This window comes from Prunus dulcis, chromosome 6 (genome assembly GCF_902201215.1).
Source record: "Prunus dulcis chromosome 6, ALMONDv2, whole genome shotgun sequence".
Lineage (NCBI taxonomy): Eukaryota > Viridiplantae > Streptophyta > Magnoliopsida > Rosales > Rosaceae > Prunus > Prunus dulcis.
In genome coordinates this window covers 17,322,839-17,342,237 of record NC_047655.1, presented here as the reverse complement: position 1 = coordinate 17,342,237, position 19,399 = coordinate 17,322,839, and the positions used below count along the sequence as shown (strand labels likewise).

At 37.4% G+C, this 19,399-nt stretch overlaps 2 protein-coding genes across 3 annotated transcripts; both read left to right on the top strand.

Moving 5' to 3' along the window:
- The first annotated feature begins 4,164 nt into the window (after nt 1-4,164).
- Nucleotides 4,165-6,631, top strand: LOC117631341 (L-ascorbate oxidase-like). The gene is made up of 5 exons (XM_034364440.1): nt 4,165-4,579; nt 4,687-4,779; nt 4,891-5,103; nt 5,217-5,405; nt 5,500-6,631. Exons 1-5 carry the CDS (start codon nt 4,289-4,291, stop codon nt 6,454-6,456), a joined length of 1,743 nt encoding a protein of 580 aa, XP_034220331.1. The 5' UTR covers nt 4,165-4,288; the 3' UTR covers nt 6,457-6,631.
- Nucleotides 6,632-15,140: 8,509 nt separating this feature from the next.
- On the top strand, nt 15,141-18,281 carry LOC117631959 (photosynthetic NDH subunit of lumenal location 4, chloroplastic-like). Of its 2 annotated transcripts, XM_034365310.1 has the most exons (5): nt 15,141-15,598; nt 16,601-16,693; nt 17,249-17,309; nt 17,401-17,469; nt 17,870-18,281. In XM_034365310.1, the coding sequence occupies exons 1-5, from the start codon at nt 15,215-15,217 to the stop codon at nt 17,962-17,964; spliced, it is 702 nt and encodes a 233-aa protein (XP_034221201.1). In that variant the 5' UTR covers nt 15,141-15,214; the 3' UTR covers nt 17,965-18,281. The 2 variants fall into 2 exon arrangements, with proteins under 2 accessions (XP_034221201.1, XP_034221202.1); XM_034365311.1 differs by lacking the exon at nt 17,870-18,281 and having other exon boundaries at nt 15,162-15,598; nt 17,249-17,305; nt 17,401-17,448.
- The last annotated feature ends 1,118 nt before the right edge of the window (nt 18,282-19,399 follow it).

Below are 19,399 nucleotides of genomic sequence, written 5' to 3'. Positions count from 1 at the left end.
TTTGGCCACAAAACAATCAGTGCAAAAAATACTGGTTCCAGATTACATCATTATATTCTGCATAAAAAACGACGTCTGTTCAAATAAAACACGACGTTATGGTGAACCATTTATTCAGCATATTTACCGACGTCTTAAAGCAACGTAACAATGAAGAACCACGACGCTATTGTGAAGCAATTATTCAGGATATCACGTCGGGGAAGGATTAAGAACCGCCATGTAATTCAAAATAACACGACTCCAATCCCATAATACCGACGTCTAAAAAACGAGATAAATAATCTGAACGTTAAAAAATACGACGTCATCATACATTTTCCACGTCGCAAGTTCTTTTATAAACGAAGAGGAACGAAATGAATTCCGACGGTAATTCATTATAACCGCCGTCTAATATCAATTAAACGACGTTATTTGTAATACGGCTCTCATCATAATCAACGCCGTCTATATGTTCTGTAATACGGCTCTCATTTATTTGGAACCGACGTTGTTTAGAAGTTCAACGTCGTCTACATTAATAAGTGCAACGTGAGTAATGAATACATATAAATACAACGTCGACTATATAAATGCCACCGACGTTGTTTCGCATTTCAACGTCAACTATATAAATACATACGTCGTAAATAATGACACTGACAACTATTTCCACGTCATCTTTTTTAGAAAAATCGAAGTGGAAAATTTATTTCACGACGGTTGTTTGTAAATAAGAGACGTAGTAGATTTCAATAACGTCGTCTTCTCATGTATTTAAAGACGTCATATTTTTTCTTGTCGTGAAAATTATATTTAACGGCGTAGTGTTTTAGTTGTCGTCGTTGTATGTCTATCTTGCGGCCTTGTTCTTTTAATATGTGTCATATTTTTCCTTTTTAACGACGGTGATTTGTTTGAGTTGGTCGTCTATTCTCATCCTCGACTATTTTTTAAAATTTTAGCAGACTAAACACGTCTGTTTTTATTTGTTTTCGACGTTGTTTTATTTAACAACGTCTAATATTTATCGTCGTTGTTTGTTTCTGAAAATAGGACGTATAAATTTTGTAATACGACTCTCATATTTTGTAACCGACGTTGTTTCGTTGTTCAACGTCTACTCTATAAATACATACGTCGTAAATAATGACACTGACAACTATTTCCACGTCATCTTTTATAGAAAAATCGAAGTGGAAAATTTATTTTACGACGGCTGTTTTTATATAGGCGACGTAGTAGTAATCAATAACGTCGTCTTCTAATGTATTTAAAGACGTCATATTTTTTATTGTCGTGAAAATGATATTTAACGGCGTCTTATTTTAATTTTCGTCGTTGTATGTCTATCTTGCGCCTTGTTCTGTTAATATGTGTCATATTTTTCCTTTTTAACGACGGTTTTTTTAGAGAGTTGGTCGTCTATTCTCATCCTCGACTGCTTTTTTAGATCTTTTTGCAGTACAAAGATGTTGTTTTGTATTTGTTGATGACGTTGTATATTTTAACAACGACGGTGATTTAGCGTCGTGGTTTATGAGGGAAAAGATGACGGTGGATTCCACGACCATTGAAAAATCGAATACACGACGGTGATTTACCGTCGTCTTTTTGCTTTTTTGTAGTAGTGTATATAATGTGTCATAAAGTTTAATCCCTTTAAACAAAATCCTTGAAAGGATTGAAATTGCATGAAGCAAGTCCCTGAAGGACATGTGCTTGAAGCACAAAATCTGTACTCAATACTAATGTGCATAAATTGTCTCAGTGAGTACATAGATTATAATGTGTTTGCAATACATTAAAGCTTCTGCAGAGTTCAAGAAATATTTATCTCGACTTAAAGATCGAGCATTATGCCAACGAGATTCTTGCTTATACTAAGAAAGTATTGAAGTATTTTTATGAGGATTATCCGTTGGACACTTTAATGATTTTCTGGAAGCATATTGGACCGGACATCATATTTTCCAGATAGGGCTCAGCTCCATCACCACCACTTTGGGATGATACTATGAAAATTTCTATGGTCGCTTACTGGAAAAAGCTAGTCATGAAGTTTTCAGGGGGAGATATTCATCAAGGGGAGCGTGGTTTTAATAAAGACATTCATACATTGTACTCTTTTTCCTTCATCCAGGTTTTTATCCCACTGGGTTTTTCCTGGTAAGGTTTTAACGAGGCAGTGTCGCTCAAGATTGACTCACAGAAGCAGTGTCAACTATGATATTCAGAAAGATGATCAACAGTATGACTTCAAGATATTTTGCCAAGCATCAGGGGGAGCGTGCTGTCAATAAAGACCTTTATACACTGTACTCTTTTTCCTTCGTCCAGGTTTTTATCCCACTGGGTTTTTCCTGGCAAGGTTTTAACGAGGCAGTATCGCACACATCATTTTATGTTACACATGGTTATGTACTCTTTTTCCCTTCGACCAGTTTTTGTCCTACTGGGTTTTTACTGGCAAGGTTTTTAATGAGGCATATTCCGTATAATTTGTGGTCTCCAAGGGGGAGTGTTGTAAATGATAAGGTGGAGAGTGGAGCCCACCACATGGGGCTTTACCTACAAAATGGTTCACCCCTCATTGGCTTTGCCTACAAAAAGAACACATCCCTCATTGTAATATACAGATAACAAAAACATTCAATAATGAGATTAGTTTCTCTACTTTCTATATCTCAATTCTCTCCCTTCAATTTCCTAATTCTCTCTCTTCAATTTCCTCCAGATCTAGAACAATTTGAAGTATATTTACATAGAAAGTGGCTAGATTATTGTTTCGGTTCTAAAAATACAAAATCATTGTATTATAGCTAAAGTGTGGTTTTGTCCCTTGAACTAAACCATAATTGTCAATTTACCCCTTGATTTTTTTTTATTTAAATTCTTTTATAAATTAAGGACTTAAACTATATGAAAATGGCCAATTAAGGACTCACCGTCAATTTTTTGAATGTCTATCCAAATTTCCATCAATATCAAGGATTAATAATAATAATAATAATATTTTAGACCAAAGACTTTTCCCCCATCCAAATTTCCACTAATTTGTTCCATACCGGGAATGGTGGGGTAATCATGCATGGATATATTTGGACAGGGCACAATGCTTTCACTATTTTCTGGTCAACGGGTCAGTGCAGATCAAACTTTGATGAAACTCCAGCTAAGGAGAGGGTCCTCCTCAACCTACACCGTAAAAGTCTCACAATGATATTTCTTAAATAATACTTATTGTAGAGGATATTACTTAATAGGATCACAAAATAGACCCCCCGATGACTTGTGTAGATAGGATCAACTAGAGGGATACGGATGCACTTTTTTCCGCCATATAAAATACACAAGTGTAATTCGATATGATAAAGGAGTTTAAAATGTGATCGTGACCACATTTTACTTATATTTAATTAGCTTCAACGGAATGATTTTTCTATCTTTTCAATTAAATGGTTGTTTTTTAAATGTTTTTATAATTAATTAATGTGTTTATATCGCTTTTATATTGTCAATTTCTTGTAAAAATGATTTATAAATAAAGACAAAAAAGATATTTATTATTATTACTTTTTTGGTCAACAAAAAGATATTTAGTTCAATTGTTTGAAATACAAAGCATAATAATGAACTCCACAAAAAATTCATCTCAAATAAGCTTATATCCAAAGCCTGATGACGAATTCCACGATAACATGAGACAACGCGTTTTCATAGACATAGCCGCCTTACTGCTGGATTACTTTCTCTTGTTTTGACATGAAATAGTACAACATTTCGCGCCAAAAAGAAAAATACAAATACAACTTGGCAAGATGGAGTTGGTTTGACCAATTAAAACTTCATAAAAAAAAAAAAAGAACAATCAAATCGATCCCCATTACAAAAGGATATATACAATAACTAGGTAGAGTAAGAGACACTCAAGGGTATGAACAGATTAAAGTCAATGACATAAATTCCTAAGGACCTCTTCCACCTTCCTGATGTTTGCAAATAATTTGAAGATGTCAGCTTCATACGAAAAACACAAGCTCATAAACGGGAAAATACCCAGTAATTTCGTGGTTTCACTGAGTAATTAATTGATTGAGTCCTTAGCTACCATGTTTGACCAAAGACTCAGACACTATATATAGAGCTGGATGGGGGAAAAGTAATTGAAGCAGCTAGCACTTTTACAAAAAGAGCCAATTTGAGTTTGAGGAAGCAACAGCGCCCAATATAATTAATATTTGATCAACTTTCAAATTGAGTCTCTGTAGTTTTTTCAGTGAGCTTCTAAAGGTTCCAAAGAGAAATGCTTGAGCTTTTACAGAGAAACGGTTGCATTTTAAAGTTATTTCTGGCTTTGTTTCTGTTCTTGTCTTTGGTTGAGGTTCCAGCAGTGGAGGCTAGAATTAGGCATTACAAATGGGAGGTGAAGTATGAGTACAAGTCCCCTGATTGCTTCAAGAAGCTGGTCATAACCATTAATGGTAGATCTCCTGGACCAACCATACTTGCTCAGCAGGGAGACACCATCATTGTTGAGCTTACAAACAGTTTATGGACAGAAAATGTAGCCATACATTGGCATGGAATTCGACAGGTAGGATCGTTGTAATTTCCTCAATTCCTATTTATTTGTTATTTGATCAGCAAACTTTTTTTTATGTTTCATAGCATCTGAAAGTGTGCTGCTTTTTTCTGTTGCAGATTGGAACACCATGGAGTGATGGAACTGAAGGTGTGACTCAATGCCCAATAGTGCCTGGAGACACCTTCAAATATCAGTTTGTGGTTGATAGGGTAAGTAGGACATCATTTTCATGGTAGACTGATCTCCAAAGAGAAATTGTTGTTATTGTTGAATTAATAATTTATACTGATCTCCATGTATGATTAAATTGCCTTTTGCAGCCTGGAACATACCTCTACCATGCTCATTATGGAATGCAGAGAGAAGCTGGTTTATATGGTTCGATCCGTGTAGCGCTTCCTGATGGAGAATCGGAGCCTTTTTCTTACGATTATGATCGAAGCATCATACTTAATGATTGGTACCACAAGAGCACTTATGAACACGCAGTTGGGCTGTCCTCCCTTAATTTTTCCTGGGTTGGGGAACCTCAGGTAATTAATTGCCTCTCTATTCAGTTTTTGGGTAACAAATACAATTTACTAGTTTACTGTTTGCTGCTGTCAAGGCAGTTGCTAATGGGTTTTCCTTTTGGCCAAAATTTCAGTCGCTTTTGATACAAGGAAAAGGAAGATTCAACTGCTCTACACTGACCACTCCAAGCTTAGACTCTGATGTTTGTAACGCAACAAACCCCGAATGCTCCCCTTACGCAATGACAGTCGTCCCTGGCAAGACGTATCGACTAAGGGTTGCTAGCATGACTGCTCTGTCTGCCCTCAGTTTTCAAATAGAGGTACTAATTTATCCATGTTCATGTAGTATGCAGAACAATATCCACATAATTGTAAGTATTAGCACATAATTAACAAAACTTGTCCATTTTGTAGGGCCATAATATGACAGTGGTTGAGGCAGACGGGCATTATGTTGAGCCATTTGTTGTGAAGAACCTGTTCTTATATTCTGGTGAGACATATTCTGTGCTAATAAAAGCAGACCAAGACCCTTCAAGAAATTATTGGATGGCAACAAATGTGGTCAGCCGAAATGCCACCACCCCACCTGGTTTAGCCATTCTCAATTACTATCCAAACCACCCGAGGAGATCTCCTCCGGCGGTACCCCCAGCAGGCCCTGCTTGGGACAACGTTCGCGCCCGATTGGATCAAAGTCTTGCCATCAAAGCACACCAAGGCTTCATCCACACCCCTCCCCCAACCTCAGACAGAGTGATTGTGCTTCTCAACACACAAAACACCGTCAACGGTCATGTCCGCTGGTCGGTCAACAATGTCTCATTCACTCATCCTCACACACCTTATCTCATTGCCCTCAAGCAGAACTTGACTGAGGCATTTGATCAAACTTCTCCACCTGACGGGTATGATTTTGTAAACTATGACATTTACAAGACACCAAACAACACAAATGCTACAGTAAGCAATGGGATTTATAGGCTCCAGTTCAATACAACAGTGGACCTTATACTCCAAAATGCCAACACCAGGAACCCGAACAACAGCGAGACGCACCCGTGGCATCTTCACGGGCACGATTTCTGGGTCCTGGGATATGGGGAGGGCAAGTTTGACATGTTCAATGATCCAAAGAAGTACAATTTGGTGAACCCTATCATGAAGAATACTGTGCCTGTTCATCGTTATGGGTGGACTGCTTTGAGGTTCAGGGCGGATAATCCAGGGGCTTGGGCGTTTCATTGCCACATAGAGTCTCACTTCTTTATGGGAATGGGTGTGGTGTTTGAATCAGGAATTGATAAGGTGGGAAAATTGCCTTCCTCTATAATGGGCTGTGGTGCAACTAGAGGAGTTCACAAGCCATAGTCATTGGCGCTTGTGGGTGCTTCAGTAAATATACCAAGCAAGAGGTTGCAAAGGAAGAAAGGGAAAATTGAAGAACCAAGTTTAATTACATTCTTTGTCGTAAATGTAGAAACTGTATATTCGATTATGATACTTGAGATATTACAACCAATATTTATACACAAACTATAAGATATCTTCTTAGTGGTTACAATGAAACGGAAAATCCATTATATTCTAATAAAGGCTAATAGCAACATAACAGCTAAAACACTAATATATTGTCATTGAAGACCCTTAACTATGGTAACTCACGTAACCCCTAACACTCCCCCGCAAACTTGACGTCAGAGAGGTGACAAGTTTGGAAATAAGATGTGAAAAGAAGAAATATAATAAAGATGAGGAACGGAAACAAAAGAAAATTCATCACATGAAAAGCAGAAAGGGATGTGTATAGAGAGAAAATAAGGAATATTTGAAGGGAATAAAGGGGTTAAGAGAGGGTGCAGCACAACAGTAGAGGATAGGAGGTGAAACCAACTTGGGGCACAAAGAAAAGAAAACGGGAGCATGGGCAAGTTTGAATTTCAAAGCACTATAAACCACCAGGGAACAGAGAAGCAACAAAGAAAAGATTATCACAAGAGGATAGAGGCCCATATAGATTAAAATAAATATGGATGATTGAACCCAAAAAACAATAATAAGAAATAAAGGAGGAAACCAAGTGAGACAGAGAAAGGAAAAGAGAGTGTGGGCAAAACACAGAGTTAAAATTTTTTTCCAAAAAAAGATGGAAAAAGGAGAGAAAGAAAGAGAGGAGAACAAAGGTTGAGCATAGATAGAGCGTGAGAGGCTGATACCAAGGCATCGACACAGTGATAGGGCTTGACTGGCCGATACCAAGTCCGCAACACAGAGGAAGAAACAGGGGTTGTGCAAAGGGAACACCGGCAGTGTAGCACGACAGAGAAGGCTCGGCGAGCGTTGATGAGGCTCACGGAGGAAAGAGAGACGGCTTGGTGAGCAATGATAGACAATATCAACAAAGAAGGGGAAAGTATGGACACCATGAAAGAGAAACCATCATAAATACAGGAGAGAGAGAGAACCCACGATTGCAGACTAGGATAAGGCTCGTGGAGGGAAGAGAGACAGCTCAGTGAGAGAGACGAAGAAGTGGAGAGAGATTTCAAGTAGAGAAACCAACGATAGAGAGGTGTGATCTTTGAGGGAAAGGAAAAGTTTTTTTTTGCTCTGTTTCAACAGAGAGAAGTGGCCCAACATTGATAGATAACAAGGGGCTAGCGAGCCAAAAGAGGGACATGCAATGGCTGTGTCGGAGAACAACAACGGCAAGATAGCATGACATGAGAGGGATAAAAGCCGGTGAGGAGAAGACTTGGTGAGCGGTAACAAGGCTAGCAGAGGAAACAGAAATCTGGCCATCATGGCCAAGGGAGATAAATGGAGCTACCATGTGTTGCCACAAGAGAGCTCGATGGAGGAGACGATCCACAATGAAGACGGTGCGGTGGAGACACAAAAATAATGAGCTAACAGAAGAAAGGGTTGTAGTGGTAAAATAAAGGTACGGCTACAACTAAGGTGGAAAGAAAAAACATATTCATCTTTGAGAAGAAGAGAGGAAAAAAAACACTATACATACAAACACCCTTATGGGTGAGGAGTGAGAAGCGCTAACGACTCTCAATGTTGGCAACTGGAGGATCGCTAGTTGGCGTTAGCCATTAGCTCTGATACCATGTAGAAACTGTATATTCGCTTATGATACTTAAGATATTACAACCAATATTTATACACAAACTATAAGATATCTTCCTAGTGGTTACCATGAAACGGAAAACCCATTATATTCTAATAAAGGCTAATAACAACATAACAGCTAAACACTAATGTATTGTCATTGAAGACCCCTAACTATGGTAACTCACGTAACCCCTAACAGTAAAAATCTAGCACAGGAACATTTATTTTGTATTCAATATAGGATTGAAATCTCTTTCAAAATTTTGAGTTGTATTGTAGCTCTCTGTAAATTTTTAGGCAAATGTTCAAAACAACCACCAAAAGTGGTCCATGTTTAAATTAGTCTAACAAATTTGTGAACTACCAAAAATAAACACCACCTTTTAATAATAATGATGGTTCCTTCTTACAAAAAGAAGTCACTTTTTTGTAGCAGTTATTGGATAATAGTGAGTTTTTTTGTAATTTAGTGTCGGCAGCTCACTCATTGCCAATTGGTTTTAGGGTGAAACCTCAACTTCTCTCGATGGGTGGGACTGGGTTCATTTTCGTTGTTTTCCTCTGTTTTAGTTCTTGTATTGGGTTTTCCTAATTTCTCAAAGTTTTTTTTTTTTTTTTTGTCTAAATAAATTTTTTTTTTTTTCCATTGACATTTGTCTGAACAATTCATTGAAGTTAAAAAAGAAACTTTTGGGTGGGAGCGCAAGAACAAACTTTTGCCTGAAGAATTTGTTGATAAAGATCAAAACAAAAAATAACAAGCATGGAAACATATAATTTCCAAGTAAATAAACATTCAAATATATAACCAAGCACTACTTTCACGTCCATGCCATGCTAATGTTAAACCTCCAAGCAACCCTAATCCAAGTAAAATGCAAATTAGTTTCCCATTTTCGGATTTAACTGAAATCATCTATGTTGATAAGATGCGCTGGGAAGGGGTAGTAAAGATCGTCTTCTCTGCCATTATACATCCCCTTGGTTACATCAATATCCTGCCGCAGAAATATTAAACAAGTAATCAGAATTTATATTAAAAATAGAAAATTAAAAGTTCAAAAATCTCCTCTCTATAGTAGAAATGGAGAAAATGGTTATGTTGAAGAATATAAAGTCCCATATCTGTAGTTAGTTTTCGTTTTATTTGGAGTTTTGTTCCCCCTATCTCATCAAAAAAAAGAAAAAAAAAAGAAGTCCCATATCGGAAACCTGACTAAATAAACTACAACTTATGATAAGTGGTTCTACTCTTAATAACATTGAGGCATTTTTGGACAAAACCCCACACCTACTAGGCTTTGTAGGTGGCTAAGTTGGGGATAATATCAGTGTTGTTAGAGCACTTCCACTCACTTGTCATGGCAGAGGCAATGACAAGTAGGGATGGCAACGGGCCGGGTAGGGGCCGGGTATGACAATACCATCCCCGTCCCCGCTCTTCATACCCGCCCCCATCCCCGAACCAATCCCCATTTAATAGGTTTCGGGGAATCCCCGTCCCCGTTCCCGTCGGGGGACTATCCCCCATACCCGCCCCGCATCTCCGATTTTTTTTGCACAAAAAATATTTATTATATATTTTAACATTAAGTTTCCTATTAAATTATCATTCAACACATTCAAATTAACTATAAAGTTCAACTCAACTATTCAAAATCACATCAATATGAAATTCTAGAAAATATTAGGAAGAATTAGGAGAGAGAGGTTAACTTAGGGTTAAACATAAATATTATAATTATATATTTATTTATTTAAATATAAACATATATATTTTCGGGTCGGATTCGGGGATGGGGATGCCAATACCATCCCCTCCTCATACCCGTCGGGGATTTTTTAAGTTCGGGGATCCCCATACCCGATAACCATTTGGCCCCGAAATCTCCACCCATTAGGGTCGGGGACCCGACGGAGACCCGCCCCCGCGGGGATTTTTGCCATCCCTAATGACAAGGCAATGGATGTTACTATTCATGTGAATAGTGGTAGCCTTTGCAAAAGGTTTGTGGTATTTCCACTCATTTCCAGTGAAGTGGTAATATGACTAAGTATTTATTTTAAAAAATTCTGAAATTTTTAGTTTTTTTTTTATTTTAAAATTTTCATTCTAATCTTGCCTTTGGGCTGGCCTGGTTTGGTGGGACCCATGTGCTGGGGAAGTAAGAAAGGAAAAGCCCGCTGGAACTACAAATTGGGGCTTGGGCCCCCTGTTGCCCGGACAAGGAGCCATTGCTGGAAGTGCTCTTAGTAGTGGGCTGCAAGCCCCTCTCTTTGAAATTTAACATAGTATAGAGCGTGACCCAGATCCAGGCTCAGACCAACACTCTGACCTAGACCGATCACACCTTGATTCTGTGTGGCCATCGACCCGACTCATATTAGTGTTGTTAGTAGTGAACAGCATGCCCATCTCTTTGAAATTTAACAAGTTATTAAATTGAACTTGTAATTAGAAGTTCGCACGTACCCGAAGAGGATGGCCATATATCACAGGCCACTGATGGGCTTCTTCGGTTGCCAATGCCAGCTTCTCATGATCATGGTCTCTTATTGGTCCCTGTACCTGTACCTGTGATTAAGATTTTTAATTCTAGGGTGCTTAATCAACAGTTGTTGATTAATGAAAATTTTAGAAACTAATTAAACCAAGTCCAATATTGTGCTAAATTAATTAACTACATACTTTTGGAAACCTTCGTCGGAGCTCCATGCTTGCATTCGCTAACAGCTGTTGCCTATATTGATTATTCACAGCTCCTCTCTGTCATGATATAAAGAAATGTGTTAAGTGATTTAGCACCGACCGACCGTAGAAACCCTGTTCAATAAGTGGACCGCATTAGCTGTACACTTTCAATATACGAAAATATGAGGAAAATTGCAGGAACGTAAAAGTAATGTTAGGAATAACATATTGTAAATGGTGAAGTTAGACTTTATATATTTTGGGGACCGGAAGTCGGAGGCAGGAGAAATAGCTTAAAAATTTATGAACTTACAAGCCATTTCAGGCATGTATGTAGCTCTGTCATTCCCTGCACATTGTGTACCACATCTTTAATAGAGGTATGTCCCGCCAATACAAGTAGGAATCACCTCTACTAGAGATATGATATATGGTACAATAATATAGTCTCTCTAGCATTCCCAGTACGTAATATATTTTGCTAAAACATACGATTAGGGTTTAGCAATAAAAGGGAAATATATACTAAGAACCCTTTTAGGGTTTAGAGTGATATATATACCTGTACCGAGTCATGAGAGCGTGGGACATTCCTAGGCACTGGTCCGGTGATGATCACTGGTCCAACGGTCCCCTGGCTGCCCTGCATTGGCCCCAAAATAATTTAACCCAGCATATAATTAATTAATGTCCAGTAATTAAAAATTGCTTAATAGAAATAAAGAACTTTTAAACCACTACAACTTAAAGTTGCATACTGCTCTAGTGCCCAATATTCCAGGTCTGGAATACGGCAGCGCTGAGGCAGCACTACCACTTGTGCCAACCACCGGGAGCCGCCGGTTTCTTGGGAGTGATCTATTGACGCCCTGGCCATCGTTAGTTGGTTGTGCTGGCGGATATGGAACAGACCCCCAATGGATATTGTTTGCCTGCCGTGAATATTGTACAATCACATTATTTCAACAACTTAATTGTCAAATGAAATTAAGAAGCAACTAATTAATTACCTGCGTTGGAATTGTAGAGGGTGATGAGGTATGGATTTTGTTGCCATAATTGGTGCTTGTAGGATTGGCATGGTGAGCTGTTGAAGATGAATCTGGACTTTTGGACTTTGGTGGTTCGGTTAATGAACTTAAGGCCTTTTTTAGCAGGACTGAAGACGGAAAATTCATGGCATTTGCATTTGGATTTTGGGGGGCTTTATTAAGCGATATTTGATTAGGATACCCCCTGCGCGTTTACAAATTTCATGACAAAATAGATATATGTAAAATGATATTTACAAAATTTAAAGTTCGAGAAGAAATGAAAGGAAAAAGAAAACAAACATCACAGTCGAAGGGGAATTTGAAGTTGAGACATTTTTGAATGTTGTAAAAGAAAAAAATAATTAGAACAAGAGTTAGATGGTAACATGACATTTTATTTTTATTAATGATATTTTTCTTTTAAATGTAGAGTGAGCCCACAAAAGTAGAGTCATTAAACGAGAAATAAACCTAACAAAAAAAAGAAAAAATTGATTAAATCCTTCTTTGAAAGGAAATTTGAGTAAAGCTTTAAACAACTTTACTAATCTAGAGAGAGAGAGAGAGAGAGAGAGAGAGAGAGAGAGAGAGAGGAAGGGAGGGAGGGAGGGAGCGAGCACTAACTTCACTTCAGACAGAGAGAGAGAGAGAGAGAGAGAGAGAGAGAGAGGGAGGGAGGGAGCGAGCACTAACTTCACTTCAAAGAGAGAGAGAGAGAGAGAGAGAGAGAGAGAGAGAGAGAGCACAAACTTCACTTCAAGGAGCTGCAAACTTGTCCCATTTCTGCTGCAAGTAGGAAATTGCGCTGCAACATGATGAGGCTCCAAAACTGCCTTCCCCTAGATATGTAAAAATAAAATAAAAACCAAAATCATTCTGATAATCTAATTCGCAAACTGGTTCATCTCAGTAAAAAAATTCACTTTTTCCTCTTTTATGAATTTGTATAACAGAAAACGTATGTCCCAATGCGGATTAATACATAATTATATCACCATGGTCCTACGTATCTCCATGGCACATAAAAGAAAAGCAAAGTACATATGAGACTTGAAATTAAATGAATAAATTGAAGTCCTACGTACCTTTCTCTCCATGGATGATCTGCGAAGGCTGTGTATATATGAGAGTATGACTCTGAGAGGGGAGATATATATATATATATATATATCTAAGAATGCAAGTCATATATAACACAAATGATATTCAGGTTACATTTGCTACGTGTAAAAGATGAGCTTGTAAAAAGAGTGTCATGTCATAAATGAGAGAGATTCTCGCTGGAATTGGGCATATATATATATATATATATAGTCCTCTTTTATTGAGGGATCTCTCAAATAATTTTATTTGAGGGACACCCTTTAGGGTCCCTTATGAATTTTTTTTCAACGATCGAAACCATTTATTTTTTAAGTCTATATTCATAGATCATCCTTGAAAAAAAATTAGACAAATCGGAAACTGTTTCGATATCCAATTGTGTCCTACAAAATCAATGAACACGGTGCTTCAAGAAAGTACTAAAATTTCAATAATTCAATTAAGTGGTCAAATGATATCGGATTCAAGTGATTTTTTGTAGAGATGATCTTTGAATGAGTATCTGCAAAAGAGACGGTTTGGATTAGTAAAATACAATACAGAGTGGGCCCTACAATGGTATCTCTTAAATAAGCTAATTTAAGGGATCCCTCAATAGAAGTTCTCTGTATATATATATATATATCAATTAATTTTTTGTGCAAAACAAGCCTCTAAAAGAAAAATCTAACAATAATTTTCAGAATATCATAGAGAAAATTAAAAGAAGGGGCAGCATTAAGTCTCCAGAAGTAGCTCACCCAAAAAAAAAGTACTCTTAAAACATTTTACGAATCCTCTTTCTTAAAATGAGATTAAAAGAAAAACCATATTGTCAATAAAAAATTTGATAAATAAAAATTTGAATATTTATTACAACATAATGGTATTAACGGCCAAGAGTCGAATATTCAACCTAACGATCCATGCCATGCACCCGTGCGGACACAGATACGCAAAAGATTGATCACAACTCTCTTAACGGTAAAAATATCCTTTAACGGTCTCAACGGTAATAACTTTTTTTTTTTTCAAAATAAAAGGCAATGTGCAGAATTTTACTCGTCCTACAGAATAAAATGTTACATAGTGGCATCTGTTTTAAATTGAATGTTTCAAATTTGGTGATGATTCAAGATAAATTGACATTTGAAATACATGCCAGAGAAACCAGTAATAGCGCCAGTAACCAAAAAAACCAAGTTAAAAGGATTTTTATGTGTGTGGGTGTGGAGAGAGAGAGAGAGAGAGAGAGAGAGAGAGAACCTTCACTGAGATTGGCAAGGAAGTTGGCAGAGCAGTCCCAAAATTACAGAACGACATAAAAACTAGAGGCAAGTATGGATGAGAATTTGGAGGAAGAAACGGAGTGATATTTTGCTTTCTTCTTGTACTTTTGGCATCCAAAATAAGTTGAAAACCAATCTGGGGGTAGTAATGGCAGAGGATTACGATTTAATGGAAAGCAAAACAGATGAGTTTAATGTGAGGTGACTTGCTAACGGACGAATGCGCTTCAGGCTTTCAGGTATTGTCTTTAAAGGGGCTTCACATTTAAACTGAGTCAAAGTTTTGACTCATTTTTAGTGGCGTAGGTCAAATGATGAGCTCAACAAATATCAGTGAGCTTAGATTACTTGCTTAAAAGAGTCTATGCACAGACATTATGTAAACATAAACCAACTATTAACTAATAGATTAATTTTAGTATTAACTAGCTATTAATTTAGTGATATTTTTCTTTCCAATATTGGAAGAAGTATTAAGTTTGAATCTCCCGTCCTCCATATGCAATGGCTTGAAGTGTTCGAGGCTCTAATACTTTCAAAAAACTTATGGTAGACATGATTCAAAAATGTTCCATTTCTTTGATTGTTGCTAATAACACCATCTTCACTAATCAAAACTCAACATTTTGATTAGTTTCATCTTCTTGTGGTTTTCAATTCATAACATTTTGGGCCGGCCCAAAAAACCCAAATTTTGGGGTTTGCCCAACTATGAATCAAAGAAAAGGCAAGATCGACTCTTATCCCAGTTTACCGGCCCAGATCATCCCCAAATGGGTCCCATCGTATCCACTCTTCTTTCCCACCCAAAGCACCAGAGTCGTTTTAGCAGTTATCATTTTGCTAAGCCATACACACAACTCAAAGCTCCAGATAGCCAAAACTAAAAAAATAAGCCAAAAAGAAGAATGAAGGTCTCTGCTCTAATCCTTACAACTCCAAAGCCCCTCCCCCATATTCAAAGCCTTCATCCTACAATCTCCTTCTCCTCCTGCAATTCCAAACCCACTTGTTCTTGTTCATCTTCTTCACCGTCCACAGCTGAAAACAATGCAAAGGTGTCTTGGGCTTCAAAATTTGTGACCAAGAAGAGTGTTTTGGATGTGGGTTTTGGGCTTTTAGCAGCTTCACTTGTGGCATTGTCACCTCTGGAAGCTAATGCCACAAGAATTGAATACTACGCCACTGTGGGGGAGCCTTTGTGTGAATTGAACTTTGTTCGTTCTGGGCTTGGCTTCTGTGATGTTTCAGTGGGTTCTGGTGTGGACGCTCCTCGTGGTGAGCTCATCAACGTGAGTTTTTCCGATATATTTGGAAATAAACATGCAAACTTTTTTGTTGGGTTATCCTCTAATTGTGCTTAATTGCTTCAGTTTTACTTGAACATGGAAAACTAATCTTGGTTTGGTTTGTCATTGTTGTATTTTTACTGAATTTGAAGTTTTGGTACTTTTTAATGGATATCAAATACACTGACTATGAAGAAAATTTAAAGCTGTTGTCTCTCTAAAATCTCAAGTATAAAAGGCATGAATTCATATCATATATTATCAAAACATTGGGAAAGAAAGATACAAGTGAAGTTGATTGTGTGTCAGTAAATTGAATCCAGAACATTTCTCAAACCCTGGTATTGAACTTTTTTCCAAGCATGACATTACTCATGATTTTCCCCTTCTTGATTCGTGTTCATTCGCCATACATACATTCCCTAGGTTTTGTATCTTCTCAAGAAAATAGTTTTTGTATGCCTTGAATATATTGTCATGACGTCAAATGTCCAGAAACCTGTAGGACTTCTCTGCAACAAGCTTCTGAAAACCATAAAGGTCCATCTAAACGCTCATTCCTTCATAGAGAGTAATTGTCTCCCTATATTTAGTGAAACTTATCCTTACTTGCCAGGGGAGAAACTCTTGACTCACTTGCACCAAATATACAAGCAGCATCTGTTTGGTCTGTTCAAATCAGTTTTATGATTTCATCTTCTTGGCCTGTTAATTAGTTGTTCGATCCCAAAAATATACACTGTTAAAGAGAGAAACTTGACAATTTAATTAGCCTCAGCCTAAAATACTCACCAACATTCTCCTTTATGTGTAGAACTTCAGAAACAAAACAAAACTGCGCAGTACATGTTTAGAAAATAAATGGCCGGAAATGATATACCAAGATTCAGATGAATACACTACTAAAATCCTTACCTGTGTACCATGTTATTCTCCATTTCTCTTAAACTTCAGTTGTTATCAAGCACAACGTAATAACACAATAACCTGCTAAAACGAATGCAGGTTCACTACACCGCAAGATTTGCTGATGGGACAGTCTTTGACAGCAGCTACAAACGTGGCAGACCTCTGACTATGCGTATTGGTGTTGGCAAGGTATGAAATTGTCTCAAATGATTGAAACTGTTCTACTTTATTGCCAATTGGATGAAATAGTATCTCTTCATTTCCCAATCGACGTTAATCATGCATGAAGCTTTTAAATCTAGGATCACACTGCTTAATGAGCGCAAAAGCCACAGAATAATCATAAGCAAAAATTCCTTTTAGATATCTTATGGTTATCCACATGTTATATTTTCATACTAAAATTACATCTTAACTGCCTATATTATGTGCACTTTGCTTTCTGTGAACTGCTGATTCTCTGTTCTACGGTTGTTCTGTCTTTTGCTTACTTAGGTGCAATTTATGTTATTCCCTTAACATGAGAGAGTGTGCTGTTAGATAAAATGCAACTGCATTTGGGCATGGTGTATGTATTGTATGCAGTTCTCCAACTTGTCGTACAGAACAATTGAACTTTGTTTTATTCAACTTCTCAGTAAACGAATGTTTATCTCCCCTATTGCACTTTGTTTTATCCCTCTCCATATGGCCTCATTTATGTATGCTCATTTACCTTTATCTTATGTATGCTTTGTTGTCCAGGTCATTAGAGGATTGGATCAAGGAATTTATGGGGGTGATGGTGTGCCTCCAATGCAAGTAGGTAGGACTTCAGAACTGGTTATTGTGTTCTATGTTTTTGCCATTTGTGAAAAAAGAAGATAACAAATCATTACCCAACAAATGTTGCACAGGGGGAAAACGTAAGCTCCACATTCCTTCACATTTAGCATATGGACCAGAACCTGCAGGATGCTTCTCAGGTGAGGACCCATATCTTGACTTGTTAGTTTTCCTAGGTTATGGTATTTTTAACTCTTGCCCTTGGCCAAAGTCATAAACTCGTAACTTTCTATCATCTTAAAATGCATAGCCTATACTAAGGCCATAAAATATGTGGATAAGTCACTATCATCCTCATTATCTGTATATGTTTGGAAATACTATACTATGAGTTAACTTCTCGGGACAGTTAAATAACACCATTGTCGATATTTGCTTTCATAATTTTCGGTATTTTATGGTATCATAGTGCTACACCTTTCTTAAATGTGACGGTTTCTAATTTATTCCTAGAGCATGAGGAGAAATGAAAGCATACTCTGTGAATCATTTTAACAACTATTCAGAAACTGATATAATATATAATTTTTTTTCTTATAGGTGACTGCAATATACCCGGCAATGCTACTCTTGTCTACGATATTAATTTTGTCGGTATCTACTCGGGAAATAGGCCATTGCCAGCAAATAGATAGGAAACTCAGATCAAGTGCATCTCCTGACTTTCCTGAAACTCAAAGCTTCCACTGTTAAATACAAGTTGAGACAGGACTCCTCAAGCATGCATATATGAGAGCACCTTCTTTTTGTACGCTTGGCTTGCTAACCGGAGATCTCTCCCTGAATAAAGTCGGTATAGCTCCCGCCTATTTCATTCTACATTCTACCTTACATTTTTTATGTATATAGCATTACCTCTATGGACCACATGAAGATTACTATTAATGAACATACTTATCTTCTGTAATTTAAACACTTTCAAAAAAAACTACTTGTCCCTGATTTGAATGCTAATACATATAAAAGTAGGCTCAGTTAGCTGTTTCACCTCATAAAGTGATCAGTGTCAAGCTCAACCAAAACCAGTGGGTTGCAGCAGAGAGTTCATTTCTCTATAAGGTCATATGAAAGTTTTCCAATTTATAAATAAATAAACACAATTCCCAGATTTGGTTTTAGAGCTCATGCTTTGGCTTTAGCTCTTAAGTGGCACCTGTAATGCTGATGGGATTAGGATGGTTGCTTACATATTTGGCTTGCGACATATATGAAGATTAGCTGGGTAGCTGACCCTGTTAGTCCGTTCTTGCAAGAGTAAGGCAGAATTTTTCTGCTTTTTAAAATAGGATTTCCCCTGCTTAATGATTCAATGAAGCAACAACTGGTACCATAGGGAAGCGGCCATAAACTGGAGAGTCTTGACCAATTTGAAAGGTCGCTTGATGTAGTTGAAATAACTGAATTTTGTACTCCAATTTTATCTCACTGTGAAAACCAGCAAAAGGTGTCTCAAAATGCATGCCTATGGGAAGAGAAGAGCATGATGCAATAAAAGATCCTTAACCAAATCTTTCAGATTGCTTTATGTTAGATATGTTGCTGCTGAGACCATGGCTTTTCTCTTGAATATCTACATTTGCCCAAAATGGGCTTAGTTCTGAAAATTTAGAGGACCTCACTGCCTAGCTGCTCTCTCATTGCTGACACTGGTCTGGTCACCTTTATTAAAACGGCCAAAGTTCCTGTGGGTTGGTTAGTACACTCATCTGGCCTGTCATGGAGCTTGGTACATCTTTTTTCCTTTTCTGTACATATAGCGTACATAAAAATGTTTGATGGTTTGCCATCTGAAATATTTCCACGGGGCAGAGTTAGGATTTTTAGATTTGTATGGACCTTTAAAACTTAATCGTAAATGACTTTATCATTGCATTTACTTTATCATTGCAAATGAAGGTTAACACGCAAGAGGTATGTAGTTTAAATGATTAAAAGCAGTTGTCTCACTGAGTCCTGTGTCCAAATCCCTCATCTTTCCCAATATCATTTCTGTAATAAATAAAAAAAGAAGGCCAACACCACTTCAAGTTTGGCTTTGGCTCCGCCCCTCGCATCAATGCCACAAATGGA

Excerpts from the sequence above, each read along its gene's own strand:
- LOC117631341 (XM_034364440.1), top strand. The coding sequence starts at position 4,289 with ATGCTTGAGCTTTTACAGAGAAACGGTTGCATTTTAAAGTTATTTCTG. Across the intron at positions 4,580-4,686 it reads ATTGGCATGGAATTCGACAG|ATTGGAACACCATGGAGTGA; the intron begins GTAGGATCGTTG and ends TTTCTGTTGCAG. Across the intron at positions 5,406-5,499 it reads CCCTCAGTTTTCAAATAGAG|GGCCATAATATGACAGTGGT; the intron begins GTACTAATTTAT and ends TCCATTTTGTAG.
- LOC117631959 (XM_034365310.1), top strand. The coding sequence starts at position 15,215 with ATGAAGGTCTCTGCTCTAATCCTTACAACTCCAAAGCCCCTCCCCCAT. Across the intron at positions 17,310-17,400 it reads TGTGCCTCCAATGCAAGTAG|GGGGAAAACGTAAGCTCCAC; the intron begins GTAGGACTTCAG and ends AATGTTGCACAG. Across the intron at positions 17,470-17,869 it reads ACCTGCAGGATGCTTCTCAG|GTGACTGCAATATACCCGGC; the intron begins GTGAGGACCCAT and ends TTTTTCTTATAG.